The sequence below is a fragment of the Hetaerina americana genome, unplaced genomic scaffold (genome assembly GCF_022747635.1).
Source record: "Hetaerina americana unplaced genomic scaffold, ioHetAmer1.1.p SCAF_4, whole genome shotgun sequence".
NCBI classification, from domain to species: domain Eukaryota; kingdom Metazoa; phylum Arthropoda; class Insecta; order Odonata; family Calopterygidae; genus Hetaerina; species Hetaerina americana.
This window is the reverse complement of record NW_027286985.1, coordinates 80,500,677-80,527,994: the sequence shown is the minus strand read 5'-3', so window position 1 is coordinate 80,527,994 and position 27,318 is coordinate 80,500,677. Positions and strand designations below refer to the sequence as shown.

Below are 27,318 nucleotides of genomic sequence, written 5' to 3'. Positions count from 1 at the left end.
ATTATTTTGCCTCAATCTGGAAAAATTTAATGGTAAAAGTGATTACTAATAGACTTCGTGTGCTTCACTTGCGCCACTGTAGTGTTTCTATCCGCTGACTTCCTTCATTTCTACGACTAGTTTCAGCTCAAGTGTCGTTCACTGAGTGATGAGGTTATCAAGAGGTGAGTAATTCATGCTGAGACGTTACGAACTCGTGCGTCACAATTATGTTCGAATTAATGCTGAAAATCGATGCAATGTTAACAATAAATTAACGCAATTGGCTTTTATAACTGCGCAATTGATCCCTCTTACACTTTACATGTTTTCAATTTATTACAAATTTATTCCCGCTGATAATCGCCCACTCAAATTTCCATGTCAAGTCTCAATTACTATAATTTAGAATATAATTTCTATTATTTTATGACCCAGTAACATTTCTGTGATAGGCGAGATCATATCAATAAAATTAGAGAGATTATGTAGAACAGATAGATTTAAGATATCATTTTTTCCATGAAAGATAAGGGATCAGAATAACGTTGTACGACCGCGATCGGGGCAAAAAAATTCGGGCCAAAATTAGTGTGGTGTCACCCCCTGCCACACATCCCAGCGATGGCTTTCAGGGCAATAAAATATATCAAATACTAAAAAATATTAAAGTTCATTAAGAGTCGGTGGGCATTTTTTCAACCTTTGGAAACGTTATAAATGAACAACCTGTAGATAAGTTCACATTTTGCTTCCTAAATGCAAAAAAACATAAAAAAGAAGTTTTAAGCGTTGTTGGCTCTCTCCAGTTGCATACCGTTGCCAAACGGAACAGTTTACTAGCACATTAAAGCTTTTTTCTTCTTTAATCACTAAAACACTACGCCATGGTTTGCATAATATTTTAAATGTCTCCGTTCAATTCAAACATATCATATGGAAGTAACCGCAGAAATAGTTTTGTGTGTCATGCCTATGCTTCATTATGGTCACTTCAAAGGGAAGCCTAGATCCTTCAGTTTACCACGGGCACTGCACACGAGGGAATGAATTCCCTCTTGACGTGTTTTTTTTTTCGATGGAGATTTTTTTTGAGAAAAGAATAAATATTGGTTAAAATTCGAACTTGTCATTTCCCCGAGAGAACATAAGTGTGCGGGAAGAATCAACGCATTAATGAATTCCATTTAACTCGATACGCGGAGAGCTTCGTGATGACTTCCCTAAAAAATCAATGAATCGTATTACGTATCCTCAATTTTTCAGTAAGAGTGGTTTTTGTGCAATGGTAATCATGTCAATCAGCGTAAGGACTCAGGAGCGCTTAACAAAAGAATTTCCTTCAAAGTTAGGATGCTATTAAAATTCTCATGAGCATATTAATTGGTAAAGGTTATCAGATGGATGTTCCCCATCTCACAAAAGAAGAAAAAAGATCAGAAGAGTGCTTACTTCATTGGATTGTTGACTGCTTAAGACCTTAAGCTTTGCTTACTTTCATGGACTTCAATTCAAAGCAGGAATAATTTTCTGGACCAATACGAGTCTTTGATTCCGGGTTTAGTCTTGTCTAAATTATCGCGTTGATTGTGGGTGAATGGGCTCGACGCTAGATATGTACTGTTTTCTTTAAGCACAATAAGCTGTATTTCGTATGCTGATCCATGCATAGTGCAGAATATGTCGATTTCTACCGAAGTTTACTGTATTTCTTAGCTAGTGGTATCTTAGTTAAAATATTTGCGGGTCAGAGCAAAGTTGTACGCATGTATGTGAATTATTTCCGAAGCCACTGAAGTTATTATTTTGATTCAGCAGTCACTGTCCGTGAAAATCGTTGCTCCCGCCAGTTGTGAAGTGCGTACTGTGATTGGGTTTTTATGCACCAACGGATCATTAGTTGCCCGAAAACATCGAAAGTTGTTCCTAGTGTATGGATCTACTGTAATGAGTGAAGAAAAGATTACGCCATCGTCATTACGTAAAGACGTTTCCTGAGTCGCTACGAAAATAAAAATTAGTTATATGCTGAACTTCAAGCTTTTTGAAAACAATGCCGTTTTTCGTGCTTGTCTAAATTACTAAACCGATTCAGGGATGGAGTGGTGGGGACAGAAGGTCACTCCGAAAATTGTATATAAAGATTATTTGGATGTTTTTTAATTCGTATTCGTGAAAATTATTAATATTGACTGCTCAAATTCCAGAATGGTGTTTACTTTCGACATTGCTTTTTAGCAGAAATACTTTAATCTAAAATAGAAGGTACGTACTGTATCAACTTTTGCATTGAAAACGTTAAAATAGGGTATAAGAAAACATCTCTATGAGTTAAGCTACGTGAAGTTAGCAGGTAAATATTTAAAATACGTATTAGAAGCGAATTGATTACCATTATCACTATAGGCCACCTAAGGTGTTTCATTAGTTTAACAAATACGAAGAGGACACTATATTCACCATTAATCTCAGTGAAAAGACCGATAGATGAATGGCCAAAATTATTATTAAGATTACTCTTAAACTTTTCACCTTAGTTTCACTGAAAAAGTTTCACCTCTTTTTGAGAAGGCATCAACATATGAAATTAACCCAACGCATTGGATTGTATCTTTTTCAAATTCAATTTTTCCACACACAAGTCATCGCCTTATCACTCGTTACTACTACAATTAAAAGCAGACACATTTCCACAATATGGTACCTAATGTTAAAAAACCACGGCCACGGCTAATTGGGAAAGCCAGGAAGCAATATTGGATTCAAAATTAGTGGATTTATGACGCTGACTTGTATAATTTGATATTTAGTTTGCCCAAAAGAATTTAAAACAAGGCTTTGTTTTCTAATAACATTGTTTTCAACATTAATTTCAGAATATAAAGTATTTGTAGTAACCAGGAACCATGAACTGCTTTTTCCTGAAGTGGGGTCTTCCAAATGATCAATTCTTACTGCTTGCTGCACTGTTGATAATGTCGGATACAACGTCAGCGTACATAACTGGTGAGTCTGAAAATTCCTGAAGTTGTAACTATTGTGAGCAAAACTTCAAATTTAATGCAGTCAACCCGTAAACGTCCACTAGAAAGCAATGTCTTATGGTCATTCATAATGTCGGACTGTAAGCTGAAAAAGACCAGTGGGCACACTTGAATGCTTGGAGATATATTTTGTGAAAGTCAAGGGAAAGGAGTAAACTAGAGTTCGACCAGATTGGCCCGTGATGCAATGTTTTCACAAAGGTTGTCAAGGTGTCATTAGTATTAAGATGGCCATATCAAAATTATTTGTATTTGTTACTATGTACGTTTTTCGCGTTACGTGAGTGATAAAAAGAGATAATAGATCTTCTTGGTACCCTGCAAGTCACCGCTAGCGTGTGTGGCCGGGATGACTGCACACCAGGCATGCGACATCAAAAATGAAGTTTTCCGAATTGTTAGTTACTATATGCATTGTTGGTAATCTGCGGGTTAAAGTAGGATTTAAATGGAAACAGACTACATAACGTCACAGCTAAAATCCCCTTGCCTCTCTTAAAAAAACACAACCTGACGTTAACCTTAAAACTCCCCCTTTACTTCCATTTACTTCCTTTCTCCCTTCAATTCGTCCAAATGCCTATCCTATTTCTCCCCCTTCCTCATTTGGCTAACAATCTCTCTTCTATCACAGTCTTCAATATCCCATTGCCTGTCAAAATGCTCTGCATTTACCTTTCCTGCCTCCTTTGGATTTCACCCAACAATCATCTCTCCTCACCCACCATTCCTGTCACTTCCTCATTTGTTTTCCTTTCTGTCCCTTAGACCATCTCCATTTTTCTCCCAACCCGCTTTTCAAAAGCCTCCAATCCATGCCAATCATCCTGATTCAATCACTATGTTTCCGCGCCATAGAAAGCCACGCTCCATATCTAGGTTTTACGAGCCTTTTCTTTACATCCTTTCTCAACCTACATGCCATGTCATCCCTCCTCCTAATGAAGGCTTCTTTGCTTAAAGCAAGTCTTCGTGTTATGTCCCTAATCATTGGACAATTTTGATTTGGAACACTTCCGAGATAGGTAAACTGTTCCATTTGCTCTAGTTTAGGAACTCATTTTTAAATATTTAACTTAACCTTTGACGTTCTCTAAAAGTTCATAAACTTTAATTTGTCTACTTTTATCTCATCCCATACCTATCTCAATGACTTTCCAATGCATTCAGCAATGCTCTGCAAACCCTTGGCCGACCTACAAACTAAAGCTTGATCACTTGCAAACGTTACTGATTTTATGAATTCCCCACCGACTTTCTTTTCTATCGCTAGTTCTTCCGATGCCTCTTTAACCATTTCCTTCACGTATACCTTGAGCAGCACTGGTGATAATGGGCACACCTGCCTCACTTCTCTTCCTAACAGTGCCCATCAGGACTCTTCATCCGCTATTCACACCTGAGCAGTCTGGCATGTACAGGTTGCAAATAAGTCTCCTATCCATATAATCTATTACTACAGGTATTTTCTGCAAAATATTCATTAATCCAAACCAAATCACTCCCACACTTTCGTGAAATCTACGAAATAGGCAAATGCATTCTGATTGTATACCATTTTCCTATCTATTCCACTCAAATAGTGACCTCATTACTGATGTGGTGTCATATGCCCACTTTTTGAAATCAAACTGATCATCCCCTAATAAATCATTTTCCTTACTTTCTATTCTCTTAATGATGATTCTGAGAACCACTTTTGCTGTGTGGGAATTCTAACTTATTGCTCTGTAGTCTTCATATACGACTGACCTTCCCTTTTTTGGAATAGACATTAGCACTGATCTGAATAAATGTTTCAACCATATCCCTCCCTCATAAATGCTACGAATTATTCTATAAAAAATCTGATTTTTAGTGTCGACGGCAGATCAAAAATAAGGTCCAGTATCAATTTGGGATAGGGGAGACAAAAATCCAAAAGAGAAAATTTGTCACCACCTCTGTTTGGCAGTGAAAAACACTCTGAGCGGCTTCGGCAAAGAAAATACGTAGAGAAGGCACTGAGGAACAGAGCGATTTACAAATTCAGTTAAATCTTTGTGAGTACGGGAAATCAAGGGAGGTAATGTCGCAAAATGAAGTCATTACTGCCTAGTGATTTCAGATAGAAATATAATGCCTACTGTATCGGGAACACCGAAATGGAATGTATAGGCTGGATTAAATACTTAGGCTTTCATTAATAATTACCCTCACTCACGACCTCTCCTGGATGAAATATAAACGGAAAAAATGTGGGCAAGCTAACAAAAAATTAGGATTAATTATAAGAGTACTGGCAAATACGATGAAAAGGTCAAAGAGAAATGTTATATTTCGTTTGTTTGGCCTCATTTAGAATATGCAGCTAATACATGGAATCCTCATGAAGTTGGATTGATTGCCGAATTGGATCACATGGAGCGTAGAGGAGCTAGATCTGTGTAACGTTGGTATAAGAAACTTTGTAGCGTATCCAAAATATTAGAGAACCTAGGCTGGTAATAACCCACGGGGTGAAGGTCAAATTTACAAATGAAACATAATGCATAAATTGGAAGAATGTTTCTTTAGCAATGATGTTGAAAATGTATTACTACCGTATTCACCTCAAGCCATACACCCTAGCTATGGCCTGTAGGATACTAAAGCATCTATGAAAATGTATATGTAATGTAAATGTATATCTAAAAACCCCTCCACTGAATAGGAATACATGAAGCTAAAGAACAGAAGAGCAGAGGTAGCACCTAAGGGCCGTGGATAACGGCGCAATCAAGAGCAGTTATGGAAGGGAGCGTCTTAGAAATAAGAAACTAGAGAGAACCTTAAAAGGTTATGTATTTAGAGCGGCTGGGTAGAAATCAGCGATAACATGAAGATAGGAAACACCGAAGCACCCATACCTCGTAGGGAACAAGGAGGTGAATTATTAAGCAAGGCTGAACTAATTGATTACATTAAATATATAAACTCGTATTCATATAAATTTTTAATCATCTGGAATATGTTCAGGTAAGGTTCTTGCCTGATATAGGAAATTGAGACAGATCAAACGATATCATTATTTCGCAAGTTAATGTTGCCCTTTCCCGTAGTTTTACCAGAAATTTGTGCGAATGTGATAAACAGTTTATTTATGAAGTAGTTTCTGATATAATACGATGAGGGTGCGCCACATTTTTCAATTCTATTTACACATATATGTATGCATCCCCTTAGTTCACAATTCAAATCTCCCGCATCGAAAATTAAAAAAAAATAGTACTCCCACATTTTCTTTGCAAAGACGGGATGAATAAGGCGCAATATTTTAATTGGTCTAATGCAAAAGCGTTTTACATGGTGTGTTATTTTGTAGACCATAATTGAAATATCACTTAGGTTGGAAAATTGAATGAAAAGAAGGTATGCTGGCACTGAGAAAATATTTAGCTAATATTTATTTAGAATAAAAGTTCCGAGGTGCAGTATTTCCAGTTCCTAAAAAGGATAGATATTTACGTACCTAAGAAATGACCGCTTCCAGCATATCATCAGAATGATTGATGAGTTGTATTTTTTGGTGATTTGCAGCTAATAGAAACTGAAATTAGAATTGGCAGGGCGCATAAGAGTAAATTCACTTCGATACATTTACTTCACTTGATTTGGAACATTAGCCTCATTCTATTCAATTAGGATAATTCTTTCATCGCCAAAGTAAAATGGAAATGCCAAAACACTTTCATAAGTGAACGTTGTTGTATTTTATGCAGTAAAATCATTAGTTTTATCCGGATGTTGGCGATGAAAAGAGAAACAAAAGAATATCTCTTCTTTAATACCTGCATGAAAGTTTGAATATTCAATGATTTTAGATTTTAGATTAATCGCACTAAGCAAATTAAATGGATTTGTACCTAAGAATCCACAAACATTCACAGAAAATCTTCTTATGATAACTCTTTCAGTAAAAAAAGAGGTTGTATCAGACGACGGTAATGATGCTGTGATTTTCACCGGATTAAAAAAATCACAAAAATGTTGCCTTCACACCTAAAGAATAATCAGGAGAATGCTGATGAAAAGTTGTGCATAAATATGCATGGTGAATATTTGAATAAATGTCTAATGTATATTCTCAGGAGAAAGTTACTCCTAATACAGGTTGGAATACACCCAAGAGCATGGGAAACATCCCCAAATATTACACACTTGAAATAGTCCCTGAGCGATTGTGCTGTCGAATGAAATAATAATATTCATCTACCCAAAAATACTTAGCATTTCTCTGGACGACGCGCATCGAGTCAGCTATTGTCGTCCTGATAAGATTTATGCAATCTTCGCTCCGGAACGATCGTTCGCATGGAAGTGAAGCTTCATGAAAGACGGTGCCTTAATTCCCCATTCATCTCTTCCAACAAATAATAACTTACTTGGGCAGGTGAGACCTCAGAATCTAATATTAAAAGTTGGAGAGAATAGGTGACCAAGCAGAGAAGCTGAGGTCGTAAGAATTTTCTCCTTAGCGGTCCTTCAGATCACCTAGCACAACCACTGTGGGAGAGAGCTTGGAGACGGTATTTAAATGACAAACGAGGATAAACCATATGATTGAGTTGGCATTTTTCAGTAAAGCTAATTTTGCAATACATGTATTAAAAGCTAAAATATTATATTCACCGAATTCAAATAAATAGTATAGGGAAAATAAGCTGTTGCTCACCATTCGCTCAGAAGTGACATAGGTTTTTAAGGAAGTAGTTGGAAACTAGGTAGCTGAGAACATGGGAATACTGTGAGAAAAAAGAAGGCTCTTTTTTCTCAATTCTGCCGTTATTTTCTTTCAACGCTATCACTTCATTTTCTGAAAATATGGCGCATTAGATAACCACGGTACGGCACTTAGATAGTATGTAAGTTTCCATGTTCTTGGAATTCTACATCGTGGAGTGGTGCTGTGTTTTGCGGTATGCTCATCTACGCACTTTTGAATAGGATTATTTCCAAAATATCTTAATTATGTTTTCTTTTAGCACGCGGAAGAAATAAAATGCGGTGTTTCATAAATTGTGTTCATACTCATTCAATTTAGCATTTTTAGATAGATTGATTTCATCATTACCTTACTGAAAAAAAGAAAATATTTTTACTAATGCAGATGCTAGATTTGAAATATGTGCCAATTTTATCTCAAGATTGATACAAAATACTTAAGAAATAATTTTGTACATTTTTGAATAAATTAACTTAAATGATGATAAAGGTTTTAGATGTTATCTATTTCTAAAAGCATTTGCAATGGGCGTTATTTCTATCATTTTTTTGTTTTGATTAACTTATAAATGTAGGTAATAGTGTAAACCACAAACTCGACTTGAAGGCTCTGCAATTGTGTTCGGGGCGCCTATGTAGGCAAAGAGTAACAGCCAAACTCCACCATCCTAAACGCTTCCGATATAGCCCTTTCAGGTAATAATTATAGGGCATTAAATTATCATATCTCAATGTAGTATGAATATAAAAGATTAAAGGTAGATGGAAGAAATCTACACAATATATCGCAAACCGCCGCAAGAGCGTGCACTGGGTGGTGCTACGACACCACCCGTAAAATAGAACAAAACTGCATGCAAAACAAGACGAGTATATCGAGGAACTGTTTGGTATAAACATTAGGTTAGTGAGATTAGACATAGAGATAGAATATGATAAAATGAGAATAGCTTCGGCCCAGGCTTAAGCGATGGTACGATAGTGCATTAAGGGAGTTCAAATCAAATAAGACCATGGAGGATGACAATATTCCCTAGAAACTACTTAAAGATTTGGGGAAAAGTGGTAGGAAGAGTTTAAATGGACTGATACGTTGCATTTATGAGAAGAGAATTCGGCCGGAAGACTTCTTCAGATTGGTGTTAGTTCCTATTTCAATGAAGTACTACAGGGTTCGTCCGGAAAATAAGTGTACTGAGCTCAGGAAAAAAAATGTATTACACTTTTACATATCTTAAGCTAATATTCCTCAAAATAGGACCCTTGTGAGTCGATACACTTGTTCCAGCGGCGTTCCCATTCCTGGAACGCTCCCGCGAAGGCATCATCAGGAACCTCTCGAAGACTCGTCGTCGACCTCTTCTCTGCCCTCCACGAACATCTTGTGCCACCGAAAGATCATGTTTCTGGACATGGCTGACTCCCCGTAAGCCTGGTTAATCATACCTACAGTTTCGGTAGACGATTTCTTAAGCTTTACCGCAAATTTGATGGAATAACGCTGCTCCAAAAACTTCGGCATCGCGTTCCGTGACGTGGGTCGAAGCGTGGAGGTTCGCGTTAACAGAGCTCCTCACTACACCAGAGCTCAGAGCCGACTGCCTTTTTCAGCGTCGCTTGCCAACATACCCCCCTCCAATCGCAGTCCGTCAGAGCGGTGCTGGGCGCGCCTGGAGCGGCGGGAAAAATCAGTAATCAGTACACTTATTTTCCGGACGAACCCTGTATACTGATCATAACAAGAGTGAAGTGACATCATACGATTATTTCTCACCGGACGCCCCTCTGAAGACAGAGTTTCCGGCACAGTAAATTCTGTATTCGTATTCGATGTTTGCTTCCTAGCCTAAATAATCGTTTTATGTTTCCATAATTTTCAATAACTTATATTGTGGACCCTTGTTTCAGCATTCGCATTTTAGAAAGATTTAGTTGAATTTACCTGTATTTTGTATAAAATGTGTATTATGAGTGCAGATAAAATAGGCGTGGAGCGATTTTTAGGCTCATGTCTCCTTTCAAACAATTAACTGCTGTAACGGGAATGGATGGACCATTTTTTACTTGGAAATATATTGTTTTTAGCGCAAGAGATTTTCAGTTATTTGATTTACAATAGTAGATGACTCTTACAGTGTTCTAATTTTTCCCTTGTCGTGCCATTTTCATGTTCTTGCTGATTTCCTTACACAGCGCCTTTGGAAAGGGTTTGCACCAGAGATGAGGACCTAAGCAACGAATATGATCTCCATCCAGATTCAAACGTAAGGACAATTTACTTTCTTTTAGAGATATCGAATTCCTCGTAATGGCTGAGTAATTAAGAACCTGCTGACGAAGCGTTTAGTGATAATTTTATTTATTTACATTTTTGGATTTAATTTACATACACGTACAGCATTTTCTGGAGAAAAGCAGACATAACTTTTTGGAGTTATGCATTTACATTTCCAAAAGTGTAAATTCCAAATAGCTAGTGCTAAAATTCTAATTACTTAATGTTTTCCTTTCCTTAGATGTATTTTGTTTGGCAGTAGGAGGTATTTTGGTTTAAAATTAATTAGTGTGATCTGATTTCAAGCAGGTTTTTTTAATATCATTATGCGATGCTTTTTTTATTTTTGTCCTCGGGAAACCGTAAAGAAGTAGCGTCTAGAAATTACTCAGGTGCGCAGAAAACCTCTTTTTTGTGAATCATAATGTGGTGAGAATTAGGTATCCTCAAACAAAATTCCGATCAAGTCTGTGGGGAACTAGTGAAACAAAACATCAAAAAGGTGTTTTAGAATCCCTCAATAAAGACAGATTTCTTGGCACGTTCCCTTTATCAAAATTATTTTCGTTATTTCGCCGTAGTCTAAGCTTTAATGGGAATACATATGTAGGAACTTCATACAGAGTTCAATCTAATTTTGTAAAATTTAACTTCGTTTTTTGACCAATATAGAGTTTTCTATTTCTATTTCGTTTCTTACTCGATTTTATTAACCACTTACTCTGCTATCTGGTTTTGAGAATTGCGAAAAATTTTAAATGTGGTTTATATTTTTGTCATCAAAGTAGGTAAAATTCTAACAACCGTTATGTATCATTAATATTCTTGTTATCCGAACTTTAAGGTAGGTTTTGGGTGGACAAATTCGACATGCAACGTAAAAAGCGATACGTTTCCTTGCATCTCTTAGAAAAGCAACCTGATATCCGACGTGCCAATTAACTTCTTTTCAATTCCGCACACTTTCTCCCTTCATTCGGTCCCACTAGCCCATTATTTTCCTCCATATATCGTACAGTGCCTTCTAAAAATTCTCTCTATTATATAGAATGTGGTACAGCCATAAAGTGCTTAACAAATACTTGCTTAATATTTTTCGCTAAATCTATTCCACGTGCATTTTTAACCGCCTCCCTCTGCTTAGGGCTCAAGCCAAAAATTTAATCGAGGAGGTGATATGGAATGCCCACCTCTAATTTGCCATGATTCCGAAATTTTAAAGTTTCCTCATATCCTGAATTCCATAATTTTACGTGAAATACTCGATTGTCATTCCATTGAGTTACAAATGATTTCACTATCAAATTCATCTTGCTTTTCACATACTAACAAATTCTAAACCACAGTCGAAGTTCCAAGGGGCCATACGTCCTGTTCGCTCCACCCTAGCCTGCTTTTCAACAAGAAAATTAGGGCGTGATTTAAGTGACGGAATTTTTCGAAGTAATAATGGTTGCGTAATTTGTTATATTTTTAAGCTGGTGTATTTGTCTCTGCATATTTTGCCATGGTGAAGAAAATGAATGTAAAACAGAAACGCGTAAGCATATTTTTTTAGGCTGTGGACCTCTCTCCGCTTGTGATCTCAAGTCTGCTCTCCGCTCTGACCTTGACAACTAAGAACGCTGGGATCATTGGGAACCTTGTATGCATCATGTTAAGTGAATTCTTTCATCGTGCGTCATTCTCTTCCCGGATTTTCCTTCTCCCCCCTTTGACGCAATTGCTGAAATCTTGATTTTTACGGACTACATTTACCTCTACATAATACCCCACAAGCCACCGCAAGGGCGAGTGGCGGGGGCTGTTAGGTCACCACCCGTAAAAAGGAACAATACCACATGCAAAATCAACACATACATGCAAAAATATACCCACAGTGGCACATACACTCATGCAACAATCCCTTCGGCCCCCACACATGCAAACACGAACGTTATCATTTAACAAACAATTGCAATCCAGGATGCAGTATGAAATCCATCCAACCACGCGCAAGCCAGAATATGAAAAGCAAGAATGCGAAACTCCACCACCACATGAACATGCAACATAAAACGCTCTCCTCCCCAAGGACACAGGTAGGGAATGTGACCCAAGCTGCGGGCAGCGGGAGGGATGAGGGATGGAAGGGGAAACCCAAAAAAATAGACAAAGCAGAGCAAGCAATACTGTTAAGAGCACTGCACCACTTAATGGCAATCTAATGCGGTCATACGGGAAGGGTTTGCACAACAACACACACGACAGCGTCTATAAAGAATTGTTATCATAAGCATACAAACTACTGGTAACTTTGCACTGTAGTTGGAAGAATGCATTACTGTTTTTCCATAGCTACGATTTCATTTATTTCACTTTTGGCTCATGGTATAAACAGCACATATTTGTAACATTTTTAAGGGATTGATTCAACTCTCCATCTTGAAACCAAGTGATATCGTCACGCTTCATAATTTGAATGGCTATATTTAATGTAAACCTTGAAAACTAGTTATTAATCTATTCTATTAACTACTCTACTTCGGCATCCAAACTCAAATTATCTATTGAGCAATGTAGGAACACAAAGAATGGATTCACCAGTGATTCTTTTTGCATTTTAAGATGTGATTCCGAGAGATCTGGGTGAAATTTGCTCTCACTGTAAGAAATATCTGTACCCTTTTCGGGTTAAACTAACGCATTACTCCGTCTTACGTCCTCTCTCGAGATATTCCGTCTCTAAATATGATCTACTCGGCACTTGGAAAAAAATAGCTATGTGAAAGTGTAAGTTAATGTCCAATTGCATCACTGAAAAGAACTGAATGAAAATCAACACTTTTGTTTCAGAACAACTTGGTCATACCTCTTCTTAACTTGCAACCAAAAAATTGTGTATTTTGCGAATCTGATGAGAATTTTCCTAGAGCCTTCGGATCGAGCGCAATGCCTCATGGCAGTATAGGCATATGCTTTACTAAAACGAACACCTCCATTACGTAATTACAGAAGGAAACTTAAGAGAGCTTTCAAAAGGAAAGCATCTCGATCTTCATTTGGTTTATATGTTCCTGGAATACGTTCATTAATATTCCGGTTCACAACCCTTTACAACAGCAGAGTTTTGCCTCAGGATTTAGAGGCATTGACTCTTGAAGCTGGGTTCACAGTTATTTTTGGGTGATATCGAATCGCCGCCTGATGGAATCTTGAAAGAGAAAGAACTCCGGGCCGTCGTACGCGCCACGGTTCCCCGGTTGCTTGGGTCATTAGCTTCCTTCGTCCATCGCTTGACCTCCTCACCCATGCGTTGCAGTGGAGCAATGGCGCGTGTTTATTGCGCAGCCGACGAGATTGCACGCCTAATGAGCTCGATCTCTATATACTATAAGTGTCCAGGCCGAAGTGGTGGCGCCACGTGAAGATTGCGTAAGCAACTCCTTGCTATGGAAATCCGGATTTCGAAGCTCCGAACTGCATCGGCTAAACTACTATATATGTAACTGACCAGATATGCTTTTGGATGCTGGGAATACGCTACCTTAATGAAACACTGAATCTTCCCCTTATATTCTTTTATTGTAACGGTAAAGGCCATGGTCTCATTCACCTTACCGTAAATAATACGCATTTTTCATCGAGATATCGGTAAAATATTTTGATAATCATTGTGGTAGTATAATAAATTAAAATAAGGTCTATTATCACTATTAAAGATTCTCTTTTAGTTGAGAATTTTATTGTTTTTCTGTTATGACTTCCCCATTCCATTACTCAGCCTTCACGTAATGAGAATCTGGCAATCGATGGTCATGGTGTAAAGAACATCGTTACCTAAGGAAATGCAGCTTGTTTTAATTCCATATGTTATGTTTTTCATTCATCATGCTGAATCTAACATTTCTATGTCTGAGTTATTTCAGCAGTCCATGCTATTCGTAAACTTAATTTCTGATTAAGGTATATTTGGTATAAGTTCATCGCAGCGCTAAAAATCAGACCTTTTAAGAATTTTCACTGTTATGAATCGTAAATGCTGGGAATCGAACAACGTGAAGATCAGTTTTGAATAACCTCTTATAATTTTAAGGAATCTGAATTAAAAAAAAACTCCAAGTTACCTCGCAAGATAAGATTAAGATAATTGCTATTCATTCATTTACGTCATAAGCTACTCTAAATCACCTTGAAAACGTGTTTGCCCCAGATAATCGCGATTATGTTGTAGGCAATCATTATATTGCGTGCTGTGTGGGACATGACATAAAGGGAAAAAAATATCTCTGAAGAAATAATATATAATGGTCTCAGGAGACGATAGAGAAGTGATATATGCAGTTATCAAGAAAAATAAAGATGGTATGCGATGTGATCATGAATGTATCTTTATAAATTGACGATATTGATCGTTTTTTCTTATAAAGAACAACTGCTCAAATACATTACACTACCTTAAATTTGAAAACGCTCAAGTAAGCCCCGCGGATTCAACTACTTTTTCAAATGGATGTAGGACCCACAAAGAAAGCAAGATGTTAACAATTGAAAGAGTGATGCATGAAAATTATAAAACTGACATTTCGAACAACTATCTAATGTAGTTGGGAGAAAATAGGAAGAAGAAAGTTGAGCTTCGACTCTTAATTGTAGAGGTGGAATTAAATTTGTTTCAATATATTTTATCAGATCTTAATTAAATATATGGTTTTAAAAATTATTTTATATTTGGAAATGCATGCTTGAAACTTCAGGTCACTATAATCTAATGATGTATCTCCCCGACTTGTCTCTCAGTTCTTCCTGCAAAGATCTATGGTGCTGGAAGGCTCGGGGGCAAGATCCGCCGCTCTTCTGCTAGCCAAGATGTCCGACCCCCCGTGTGCTTTGGTAGTTGAGGCTCCCCGGGATACGCATGCAATCACCATCTCATTGAGCAACTTCCCGAAAAGTATCCCGTGTCCTCTCTCCCTGGTGAGTAAAATGATAAAAGCCATCCAACCATCAGTCCCAAGGCTCAATGTTTGACGACCAGATGCTGGCTGTTGACTTGTAGACCTGTTCACAATTGTTTTAAATGTTAGAAAGTAATTTTTGTAGATTATGTGTATCATATCTTGCTGAGAAACTGCGGGATGCGCAGGGGTAGGGACTAGGTCTCCATTTCCCCGAATATGCAAATTCCAGTCGCCATCGGGGTTTATTTGTAAGTACGAGTACTTCTACCCTCACCTACAAAGCTCGTTATGCCTGAACTCTACACTGCGTTTCCATAATGTAAAGGGGTATAAAGATATGGGATCACTGGTTGACAAATCTTAAATGTATGCTTGATATATCCTAAACTGAATACCCGTCATCTTACCTTCACAAGAGGAGTTGGGTGATTTAAATTCGGAATGTTTGAAATTTGTTTTACTAATCTACTTACGTAACCCGATTTTATTTATACACTTCACTTTACCACTTTGAAATTGGGTGTAACCAACCACTATCAGCTTTTACAGAGATCAGTGAAAAAAAGCGGTAAAGAGCTCACCATGGTGATAATACCCTGGAAACATTAGCAAGCACACAATGGAATACTGATGCTCGTAACTATGAGATTTACAATTATTTCATGGTACTAAGCATCAACCATATCCTTTTAACTGTTTGCAATTAGTTATTGATTAATAGCAAGCAGATGTGGTCATTCACATTTATTTTGATAGTGAAAAGCGCATTTGGACACAACGATTCATTGTTAAATGCACAGCTTAAATCTATTGTATAATTTGCAAACCTTATGATTATTTGAGTGAATATCTGCCCACTTATTTATAATTTACCACAAAATCGCTCATTATGAGCCCTAGGCTTAATATGAGGTTCCATACTAAATAATACACATGAATTAGGGAGGGGGTGAATCGATTAGATTTTAATCAGTTAGAATTTCAAATGCACTATTTACAACATTTCATCAATGACACTACACCTTTATGTCGTACTTACGCTGCTATTTGTAATTTCAGTGGTTTCATGACACCACAGGCAAGAATGAAACGTGGTTCTTGGACCTCTGCGACAGAGAGAAATGGGGGATCCTCGCTCTTTACCCGGAAGTGTACCCTCACAGGTATAAAAACGCTAAATTCATGACCTTTGCTCAAATAATGATTTTTTTTTAATTTTACCCAACGAGGTAATACAGCTGGATATGTGTAATAATCTATACCTATGCAAATACGAGTGGTAATAAGAGATAAGCTTATTTGATCTTAAGGAAAAATTATGCTTGTGTATAGCAAGCTGGAATGGTCGGTCCAATGCCGTAAGTGAATGGAGACATATTCATTTATTAGCGGCGTAAATTCAAGAAGGATTTTATTTTCTGTGTGTAATAATGAAAAAAACTCCGTGAAAAGAAATGTGTTTGCAATTGGCTATAAATCGGCCTTTATTGGTTTCATGATCATTAGTCTTGTCTCTAGTTTTAAGCGTGGAGCATCGGAGAAATGCTATTGTTTCATTAAATTTTTCATCAAATAGAATAGGTTGTTTGTTATACTATTTCAACTTTTTAAATATAAGTGTATCGTAAACCTTAATTATCGTAACATTTTTAAGTCTATTTATTTTTTTAACATTCAAAACTACAGGTTTTTGTCAATTGGTGCATAATTATCCGTCCTGAGATAATAGGTAACGGTGTTTTCTTTAGTTTTGATTTTCACCGGAATCAATGCAAAATTGACTAGTAATGAAACGAAGTTTTCATTCCGTACTACATTTCTCACTTGATTGGGAAGTGATTCATTGAAAGCTCAATCGTTTAATGGAAATAATAAAAATAGATTTCAATGCAAGGCTCCAGAATCACTTTCCCTGCATAACCCTTTACTCCATTCTTTGAAACACATAATGAAGCCATTACTTCTTATGTTAAATTATACGAATCATTCAAAATTACTCAGTATATATTAACTCTGCGCTGTAAGAATTTTCTTTTTTATAGGATCACGCTGCGCTGGAACGCTAAAATACCTCAGGTCCTCCCTAAGAACGACAGCGGCTTGATGAAAGTCCTTTCCTCGGAGGAGCCAATAGAGATAGTCGTGACGGCTGTCGCTCGAGGTATGTTGATGGCCAACGTTCTTCTTACCGTTTCCATTGTGCTCAACGAAGGAGAACACCGAAAGTAATTATGCAAATAATGAGAAAAAAGTCAATTTTACCTGCGGACAGGTATGAGCTTGGATGGAAGTGAGAAATGATTCTGCTAGTTGCATACCATTTTTTCTCTTTTTAAGTACTTGAGTAAACTTGCTTTAGATACTACAAAAGTCGTAGGTATTCACGGAAAATGGTGGTTGACGCAGAAAGGTACCAGTTAAATTATATTATGATTAAGCACAGATTTGAGCTCAGCATGGTCAATGCTTACAGTTTCCCGGGAGCAGATGTGGACTCTAATCACAATTTCGTACTTATGAATTTTGGCTTCCGGTTCAAAAAGATAAAGAAGGGGTGGCAGGTGAGGAAATGGAATGTAGAAGCATAAACTGGAATGACAAGGAAAGAGTATCCGCAGGATGCAGATAAAATAATGAGTAAGGCAAAGGAGCCGAGTACTATCGAGGAAAAATGGGAATACAAGTATAAATAAAGATATATCGAAAGCCGCAGAAGAAACTGGTTAAAAGGAAAAGAATAAGGAAAGCATAAATTACGGCTGAGATGAATAGAAAGATAGTTGAGAGAAGGAAATTGAAGAATGTAAACGCAGAGTTTGGCAGATGGAAAAACAAAAGTTAAATAATAAAGGACTGAAGAAGACCTCAGAGAAGGCCGAAAGCTCAAACTTTCTCAAATGTGATTGTCCGTTTACGTGCCGTCTATTTTATTTTTGTGTTGCTCCTGTCAACGCTTCTACATCATATATAGTATATACATATCATATAAATATATTATTAAGAACTTGAGTATGAGTTATATGTTACGATAGTTAAAAGAGAGCCCCCATCTTTGGCATCGTAGTTCATGTGACAGATTTTAGTTCCCTTTTACACACACATTGCGCTACCTTAACATTTTAATTGGTATCACGCGACATTTATTGCTCTTTATGCTAGTTTTCAAGTTATAATACATTCAGTCAATGTGGGCTCCTGATGCTTTAACAACTAAACTAACTATATGGCTTTCATAAAGTTTTGCGATATCTGCTATAAAATCCCTGTATTCACTGGAGCATGAAATAATGGCTAACATTTACTCGTATCAATAAAATGCGTTTTCTAATTTCATTAAGAATGGTTTATGGTGTTATATAGGATAATAATATTAGGAAAAATATACACATTTTCACTTTAATTTTTGGGCCCAAATCGAGACAATTGCACGATATAGAATTTTTTAAAAATAGTAGCTCAAACTTAAATTTTTAAAAATAAATTAATTGATAATTATATTGGGTATTCTAGCGGTTAAGGTAGATTTTGGATGGGCCTATACAACGCTATAACTGTCCATTTATTTTTCTCTCATAACAAAATGCAACCTGGAATTCGTCGCTACAATATACCCCTATTCCATTCCGCATTCTTACTCCCTTCATTCCGTCCAATATACCTATCCCTTTCCTGCCCCTTCCTCATTTGCCTAAGATTCACCATTTAATCAAAATCATCAACATCCCTTAGCCATTCAAAATGCTCTACATCCATCTTTCCTGTCTCCGGATTATCCCGACAATCCACTCTCCTCCTTCGCCATGCCTAGCACTTCCTCGTTGCTTTCCTTGCTGTCCAATTCACCTTTTTCATCATTCCCCACTCCCACATTTAAAAATCCTATAATCTATTCCAATTTTCTTGTTTAACGACCATGTTTCCGTGTCGCACAAAACCACTTCCATATCAAAGTTTTAACGAACCGTCCTAACAACGTTCATGCCCTCAATTTCTTCCGCTCTGCAAAATCTTCTTTGGCTTACACAATTATTCTTCTCATATACCTACTACTTTTGACCAGTGACCTATCACTAAGAAGGGTTCATTTTAATGTCGGATGTTAGCATGTGCTGGGTTGGGAGGGGCAAATACTCGTGTATATACCGTTTCACCGTTGTACAATCTCTGTTAATCAGAAATCTACCTTAAACGGTTAAATACCGATAGTAATAATTTCGTATTCTCAGAATTAATAATATGTCGTTGAGATTGGAACACTTAATGAAGCGTTAATCATATATTCGGTATTAATTTAGGATAGGATTATTCAAATTGGTCGATATTTGTTCTCCTTAATATTCAATATTTTTGGAGTAATTTTTGCTATAATGGTGTTAAATCAAAACAAGATTTAATAGTGATGATCAATGCATGCAGATGAACAAGAGGTTAATATGCTTGTGCTAGTGTTCACCATCCAGAAGTCCCGGACTATATCATAAAAATATAGCTTGCAAAACAAGCTGCATTTGTGTGATTGTCGAGTTTTTAGAGCCGTTGCGTCATCCTGTTCACGCATAAGAACAAGTTTCCGAAACTGTTTCCATACAATGTTTAATTTATGCACATCGAATAGGGATGCAGAATTATGTCGACTTCTCGACTCCGGAATGAATCTTTTTACTTAGTTTCCACATCTCCGTGAGCTCCGTATGCAAACCTGAGTTTTTGCTGCCACCGTCAGAAGCCTGCTCTCCTTTTTCTCATCTGCAATTTTATTCCCCACAGTAAATTAGAGAGTAGAATGTCAGTAAAAATATTTGGATTCTAAAACCACATTAAGGGATCAAGGATGAAGTCGAATGCTTTTGAAAACAATTCCCGTAATCCCCGTCGGCGTTTTACGGAAGTCTACTCAGTTTTTACCACCAGAAAGGTTGATTTCCCCTTCTCATATTAACAGACGAAGTGGAAAATCCGAATCCGGTGAGAGGGGATCCGTAATAGTACTCACCGCATATTCGCTACCGTTTTTCCAGGGATGGCGGGTGTTTGTAGCAATAAATCACCATAAATTTCTTCACGTCAAGGCAGTTGTCGCAGGTTCGAAGTAAGGGTTTTCCAAATTCTGAGATTTCCCCATGGAATTAGCATTGCGAGTGTTTCAGACCAAACTGTAGGACGATTAAAAACATTAAGTTGGGAGCCCTTTCCGGATATTACGAGAAATATAGACGTCGGAGAACGCACGGATTATGACGTAATGCCCGTTTTGTAGGCTGCAAAGAAGGGTTAGCATTTTCACTGGAAAATCTTTAGCGGCAACGCTAAGTTTGTAAGTTAAAATTTTTTGCGTGATTCACAAATAAAAGTGGTGAATTTATAGGAGTAACAACATTAAAGAAGAATAAGGAATAAATTTTTACTTATATCTAAGTAAATGGTCGTACCACAAAAAAAATATTTTTAGGTATACACTATCGTTTTTACCTTTCTCTCTGACCCATTCTTCCTTTGTAGCCATCGGAATGGTAAACATCATTACTACATGCAAATGTTTAGCTACCATTGTACAGCATGAAATCAAACCTCATTGGATGAAAAACGGAATCAAGGTATATAAGAATAAATATGTGTACGATTTAATTTATTTTAAAAGGTTTTGGCTTTTATATATGCTTTAACTCGGGATCTATTTGATTCGATTCAAATGTTTGCGTGATCTGCGCAATCATAATAGCCTTCCCAATTGATACATGTACTTCAATCAATAGGATACAGGAATTGGAAACAATCATACACAAGCACTAGGTCCATCTGTCTAAAAACACATATCACTGAAGTACTGTTTACAAAGCTGCCACGGACTACAATATATAATAGTTGTGTAATCAAGTAAGCGATTATTATCATTTAAAGGAGAATAACCACCAATTTCAGAGTGTAAAAATCATTCACCTTGATCGGGATTCGAACCCGGATCCCAGTTATGGCGAATGATTTTCAAACTCTGAAATTGTTGCATTGACGGAATTGCACATTGGCGGATGACACAGTCAAAAGTTACTGTTGCGGCATCTCACCCGATTTCTTTGGAGAATAACCATTCAAAAATATCGAGAATACGGGAATATGCGTACGTAAGGAGTACCAAGTATGAAAGCCAACTGCATGACTGAAAATCTTGTAGAATTTAGGTAGAGAAAACTTCCTGTTAAACTAAAAAACCGAGTTCGTATCAATCCATTTAGCACAAAATGTACAGTAGAATAATTGGCGAGGTATGTACCACGAATAACTCGGATTGAAAATTCGTCGTAATTCTCAGGGAAAAAATAGTGGAAAAACTAAAGCTCATCGTTGCATGATGTCGTATCATCGGAAATTTACATAGTTTCAACGAATTTGCCATATTATGTACGAATAGGGAAGTCACGCCTGCGAATGTAACCTCTCTCCTTTGCTGTAGTGGTAATACTATTACTTTTGTTCATAACCATAGAAATTAATCTTTAAGCTAACCTTTTAAACAAACAAGATGGCATTATGAAATGGGTGAGCCAAAAATTCCATTTGGAAATGTTAATTACGTTCGACACATGCATAAAATATTGAAAATAAAAGAAGGCTCGTTAGCATCAGGATGGCACCGTCAGCATCAAGTGTCACCTAGTCAGAACTTTAATCTTCAAACAAACTGAGATCACTTTTTTGCTCAAAGGTTCGTAAGAGCACTTGGCTCTTAATCTTGAGCTACCGGTCCGGGCACGAGAAATTGTGCGTGGACGGGGCGCGGATATGTTGATGATCTTGAGGCGTGGAAGTCACATCCAATTTATCAAGCATGCCTTCTCCATGTAAGCCTGAAGCTGAAGTCTCAATAATATACCAGAAATCATCATTTTAAGCCCAGCTTATGATTTGAAATGCATGCATTGGCAAATGATTTTTAAGCTCTGATGAGTCTCGAATTTTGGTAACAATTATTCACTGGCCGACCGGTTACTCAGGTGGGTAATGCGATCGCATGCATACTATAAGGTGGCGGGAAAGGTATCGCCTCGGGGATGGGCCAATGCGGCTGGTTCGGCCACTGCGAAACTTGGTCCCAATTGAAAGACTTAAATGGGAATGCGACGAGCGCACGGACCTCCAAAGCTTCCGGATAGCAAAAGAATCTCCGTGCACCGTACTTGTAGCAACACCCAATATTATTTGTGGCTGACTTAAAATTCATATTGCTTTCCTTGTTAATTTTCTTTGAGTGGTGAACTTTCTTAAACTGTTATTCTAAACTCATTTTAGGACCTCTCTGTAACGAGGAAACTCGAGTACTCTGCTGGAAGATGAAGAAGGAAAGCCTTTGCGTGTCCGAGGAATTTGCTTGTGACGGCAAGAACAATTGCCCGCGACCATGGAACGAAGAATCCAAATCCATGTGCCCTCAGCGAAGAAACGGTGAGTAGCTTATTTCTATGATTGCAAAGCTGAATTATACTCGTGTTTGCGGTATTTCTTGTTATAATAAAGATTTGAATTAGTTTTAGTTGTGTTACGGAATTTCACTGGTTCCTAAGAATGATAAAGTTTGAGCTCACGGTAATTAACATACCTAAAATTTATTTAGCTTGGCTTAATTTCGTCTGTTTTTGTGCTTCAAACAAAATGAAAGACAAAAAGTCTGATCCTACCATTTGAAAACTGTTTATTACTTTTAAAAAGGTTCATTGGAAATATGCAATTATCATTAATTTATCTAATTTCTATTGCCTATGATGTCTGATGAGATGTCAATAGATGTTCGACCTAAAATCTGGGGAATTTACTGGAATGAATTTTACAAATAGTTTAATACGAGTACGTGTTTGTGTGTAGAGCAACTTTAGCTTGAGGCTCCTTTGTTAAACTAGTTGATTAAATGCCATTCTACCTACATTGTTAACTCGCAGTAGTTAGGAACTTATTTAACTTAGCTATAATGAATATTATTCTAATTGCGTGACTCTTCCCTTTCACAATTAATACCTTCCCTTATTAAAACAGAGATTCATGTCACTAAGCCATCTAAATTAATTGAATAATTTGCATTCCATTTGGTAATCTGCTCGAAAGGATAAGCTCTCACCTGCTGTTTATTTTGTAAAGGTGATTTTGAGCAACTCAAGATGAAATCGAGTAAAGCCTGGGACATATTGACAGATCACCTGAAGCGGATATTAGCCGTGAGATCCGGCGACCGTGAAGGGGTAAACTCGGGTGATAGGCGAGCCACGAGAAGGAACGGCGCGGACTTTGGGAGTGGACGGCTGAGCGTTGGCGGTGCCACCAGCGAGCATTCAAACGAGGAAGGGGAGTCCACGGAAAAAGAAGACGGCGAAGTAAAGAGATCGGGGATTTTAGGAGGTGAGCCATTTACATCTTTCCGTCACTTTCTTGCTTGATTTATCGCTCTCCACTCCTTTCTTGTTCTTGCAAGTCTGAGAGGCACGACAACAGATTTTTTTTCTTCAAATTATCGCTATTCATAATTCCATTTTTCCCCTGTGGCACGGTTTGGCAATTACGGATCTTGTGTCTCTGCTCCGATTCTTCATGGTAGCGCTAAGAATGCTGTTATCTTGGGTCCCACAAAGCAAGATTTAAGATCGGTGACACCGTTTCAGTTTTCATCTAGTTAGTGGAGAGTTATTACATGTGCACGTTTTGTACAAGTACTTCGATAGTCACGCCGCAAGAGTTTCTTTACTGATAAGATACTGAATGTTTTTACATGCTTGAACTTTACGATAATATGGAGCGTAGTACTCTATGGATCCAAAAATTGGTCTTTGAAGCTAGGTGATGAGTGTAGAGGAGAGGCCTTTGAGATGTGGCTATATAGAAGAATTGTGGAAGTAGGTTGGACAGAGTGGAATACTAACGACCAAGTTTTAAAAATGGTGGGAAGAGAGAGAATAGTTTCGAATATGTTTAGAATAATCCAAAAAAGATAGAATAAATAGACAGGGAAAATATAAAGAGGCAGTGGGATGCTAACGGCTGTGAGAATATTGGGTACCTTTGTGGGCAGCGATACCTAATAGAGATGGGAGAATTCTCCTGCACTATCCCTGCTTGTCATAAGAGGCAACTAAAAGGGTGGGAAAAAACTCCGAAAATCAACCCCAGTTCAGAATTCAGCTATGGCAGCAGTCAAGCAGTCTCCTTTTGAGTGGTCATAGAAGCTGGATCACCATCCTCCCAGGTGCTTGCTGTGTTTGGAGACCCATAAGGGGAGAAGGAGATCCTGGTGGGCGAGTTACCTGGCATCGAGCCGGGTGTCTGATGCTCGGCATGGACCAGGCAACAATATCCCACTTTGGCCATAGATATTGAATAAATGAGTGGCCGGGAGCTAGCCACTCCTGGTCAATTGGCTTCTGTTTTGTCTTTATGATTTGGTGGTGGCCTTTAGAGTGGTAAGGATATATGTTTTCAGGGCTAATTCACGGGAGGTAACTCATAACAGGTCCCACAAGCAATAGTGTTATATCCCTTGGGTAGCACAGGCGACCACACTGGTTTCCAGTGGGGAATCCCAAAGGCTTGGCTATGTGGTGGTTGGGGAGATAAGGTGATGAACTTTAAATCATCAAAGGTGAAGCTGAAGGATACTTTTCTCCATCAATAAGATGTCAAAAGGAGGCCAAAGCACTGAAGGTGTCTCCCTCCTCATTTGTAATATTTTTTCTGTTGCTTTTCTGGAAGAACTAGTTCATCAAGAAATTGCACAATAGTACATTCTCAGAGAGAAAAAATACTTGTGATAGGAATGATTCACGACATCCTGGTGTTTGTGGTAACGCATAGCATCTTGAACACCTGTCAGAAAGTCATAAGTCATTATGACCTACTATACAAGTACATGTAAGTTGACAAAATAGAGCCTCACTGGGCACAAAGAACTACCCTAGGCTTAAAACTAGGGCAAACAGTGAGGTAATTGACACTACCTCTGTATTACGATTTTCTGACTTTAAAACTACCCGACAAGGTGCTCATTGTTATGAAACTATAGAAGTGCCTTCTTTTATCACTACTGACATTCACTTTTTCAGTGCTATCATTTTTGCTACCAGATATCAGGGCAAGACCACCTGCTGCTACTGTCAAAAGAAGAAATAGCAGGAATTGAGAGGGACAATATAGTGGCAAAATGACACTGGCTATTGGCATTTACAGTCATAATCCATTCTGGTACAAGGCACCAAATTAAGCTAAAGAGCCTATTGATTATTGAATAGAGTTCAACATTGCATGCATTAAACAGCGATGAGCTTTGAAATAGAAAAGGTGAGGGTTTGGCTTGGATGTCTTCCATCAGGAGATGCCAGCAAGAGTTGATCACCATATCCCCATGCATGTGATGTACCCTCTCTCAATATATCTCTTTACGAAAGAGAAAGTTGAACCATAATGTGAATTTGTCAATTCCTTTTGACTGATTGTCACCTTCTTACCATATGTAAAAAATACAAGTCAGAATGTGAAGCTCTTAACATTATGGGTGACCATATTATTATTCTTGGTAATAACCGTGAAACCAAGTTTAGAGCCATTTTATTCATTTACATATGTTTTACATATTTATACCATTGAAATTCCCAGCTAAAAGGCTATTTGATGAGCCACTTTCTATAAAATTATTATTTTGAACTTAAGCCTTAAAACATATCTCCATGGTAAATATTGTGTGATCTCTGGCATACAAAAAACTACCACCTAACATGAAATCATATCCAATAGTTGGTAATATGGTGACCAATGATTTGACTCAAATGCTAAGTCTTGAAAATCTATCCCAGAAGTTGATGTTTTTTTCCCATGAATATCTATTGGAAAATCCTGGAATCAAAAATATAGAAAAAAAATATTTTTTAAATCTAGGGTACATGAACCAATTATAAAACTTCTGCTAATTAAGTTGGAATATTTGTTGATCCCCCACTTTTAACTCTTAACATCATCATCTTGACAGTTTTGATTCATATAAAAAAATCAGGATTTTTTCTGGTTTTGACATTAGTATATCCTATAAATTTTGATTAAGGAGGATTCTTAAAAAGACTGCAAGGTAGAGTGTTGAGCTCCGGATTAGGAAGTTCTGGGTTAAAACTGTAGGTTATGATTTATTCAGCCAATAAGTGATGGGCATGGTGGGGGAAGAGAAAAGGTGGCTAGATTAATTTGAAAATGGTAATAAATGTGGATGTAGGAGATAATAGGATGCTAATGAATGTGATATTGGGATGAAAGTTGAGTAAGCAAGCTAAATACAGGACAAGGTCATGCACAATAAAAAAGAAAATGCACTTTGAAAAAGGTGAAGGAAAGTAAAATGTATGTGGAGCTGAAAAAAGGTTTACTGTATGTTTGCTGTTAGGATACTTACTGTTGTGTTATGTAGGACTTAGAAAAGTAGCAATGTTTAGTCCTTAGGGACCATTGAAAACCTGTCCTGATCTTTAGATGACTGCTAACAATGAAGAATACAAGGTGTGTGATTTTCTGGGTGCCAGAACTAGGTAAACTGAATGGAGAACCATACAGGATGAAATTTTAGGCAAAGAGATTGCCATCTTCACCTGAGTATATGAATTTTACATGATTTTATCTTGTATCCTACAGCACTCCCACAGTTGGGACCCGGCTCATATGTCTTGATGGGCATGTTGGTCTGTGGCTCTGTCCTTCTGCTCTGTGGCATTTGGGAGTGTTGCTGCCGGGTCCGCAACCGGCCAACGACCATTTCCGTGTCCCAAAGAGGGTCTTTGGTGACTAATGGGCCAAGCGGTCAGGGAACAACCACGACAGTAGTGATAATAAGCTCAACTCCACCACCACAGTATGATGACTTGGAACAGGTGAGCAGGAGGAAACAATTTTCTGGCTTGAACACTCATTCAAAATCACAATGCCTCTAAGGTTCCATGGGTTGTTGAAATTTTTTATCTATTGAAAGAAATTGATGCAGTTTTCAGGAACCTAATTTTATTACAAGATATTAATAATGCTGATGTTTTGAAAACCTTGAGCATTGTTGCATGACCTCAACTATGGCATCAGAAGAAAGTAAAGTTGAGGGAAATACTTCCATGCAAACAGACGGATGAAGGTTATGATCATTGTAATCTCACTCTGCAGAAAATAAGCTGAGGACCAGGTTTTTATTTTATTTACCATCACAATAAATTATTATATGGGTTACAGGAACTCTGAAGTTGGCGATTGATTAATGAAGTGATTTAATTTTGAAAAAAATATATTTTCAGTAGTGTTTTAGTTTTACTTTGATTTTTATTGAAAAATTTTTTAAATA

General features: G+C 37.5%; 1 protein-coding gene across 3 annotated transcripts in view; it reads left to right on the top strand.

The window, feature by feature from the left end:
* LOC139691979 (uncharacterized) overlaps positions 1-27,318 on the top strand; it is a 33,188-nt gene that overhangs the window by 2,169 nt on the left and 3,701 nt on the right. The window contains exons 2-9 of one of the 3 annotated variants that reach the window (XM_071589962.1): positions 2,856-2,985; positions 9,960-10,030; positions 14,821-14,997; positions 16,041-16,144; positions 17,024-17,142; positions 22,266-22,418; positions 23,160-23,363; positions 26,628-26,863. In XM_071589962.1, coding sequence (XP_071446063.1) covers positions 2,886-2,985; positions 9,960-10,030; positions 14,821-14,997; positions 16,041-16,144; positions 17,024-17,142; positions 22,266-22,418; positions 23,160-23,363; positions 26,628-26,863 — 1,164 coding nt within the window. In that variant the 5' untranslated portion in view covers positions 2,856-2,885. Of the gene's footprint in view, positions 1-2,855; positions 2,986-9,959; positions 10,031-14,820; positions 14,998-16,040; positions 16,145-17,023; positions 17,143-22,265; positions 22,419-23,105; positions 23,364-26,627; positions 26,864-27,318 lie in introns of all 3 variants that reach the window. The other 2 variants (XM_071589961.1, XM_071589963.1) reach the window with 2 other exon arrangements.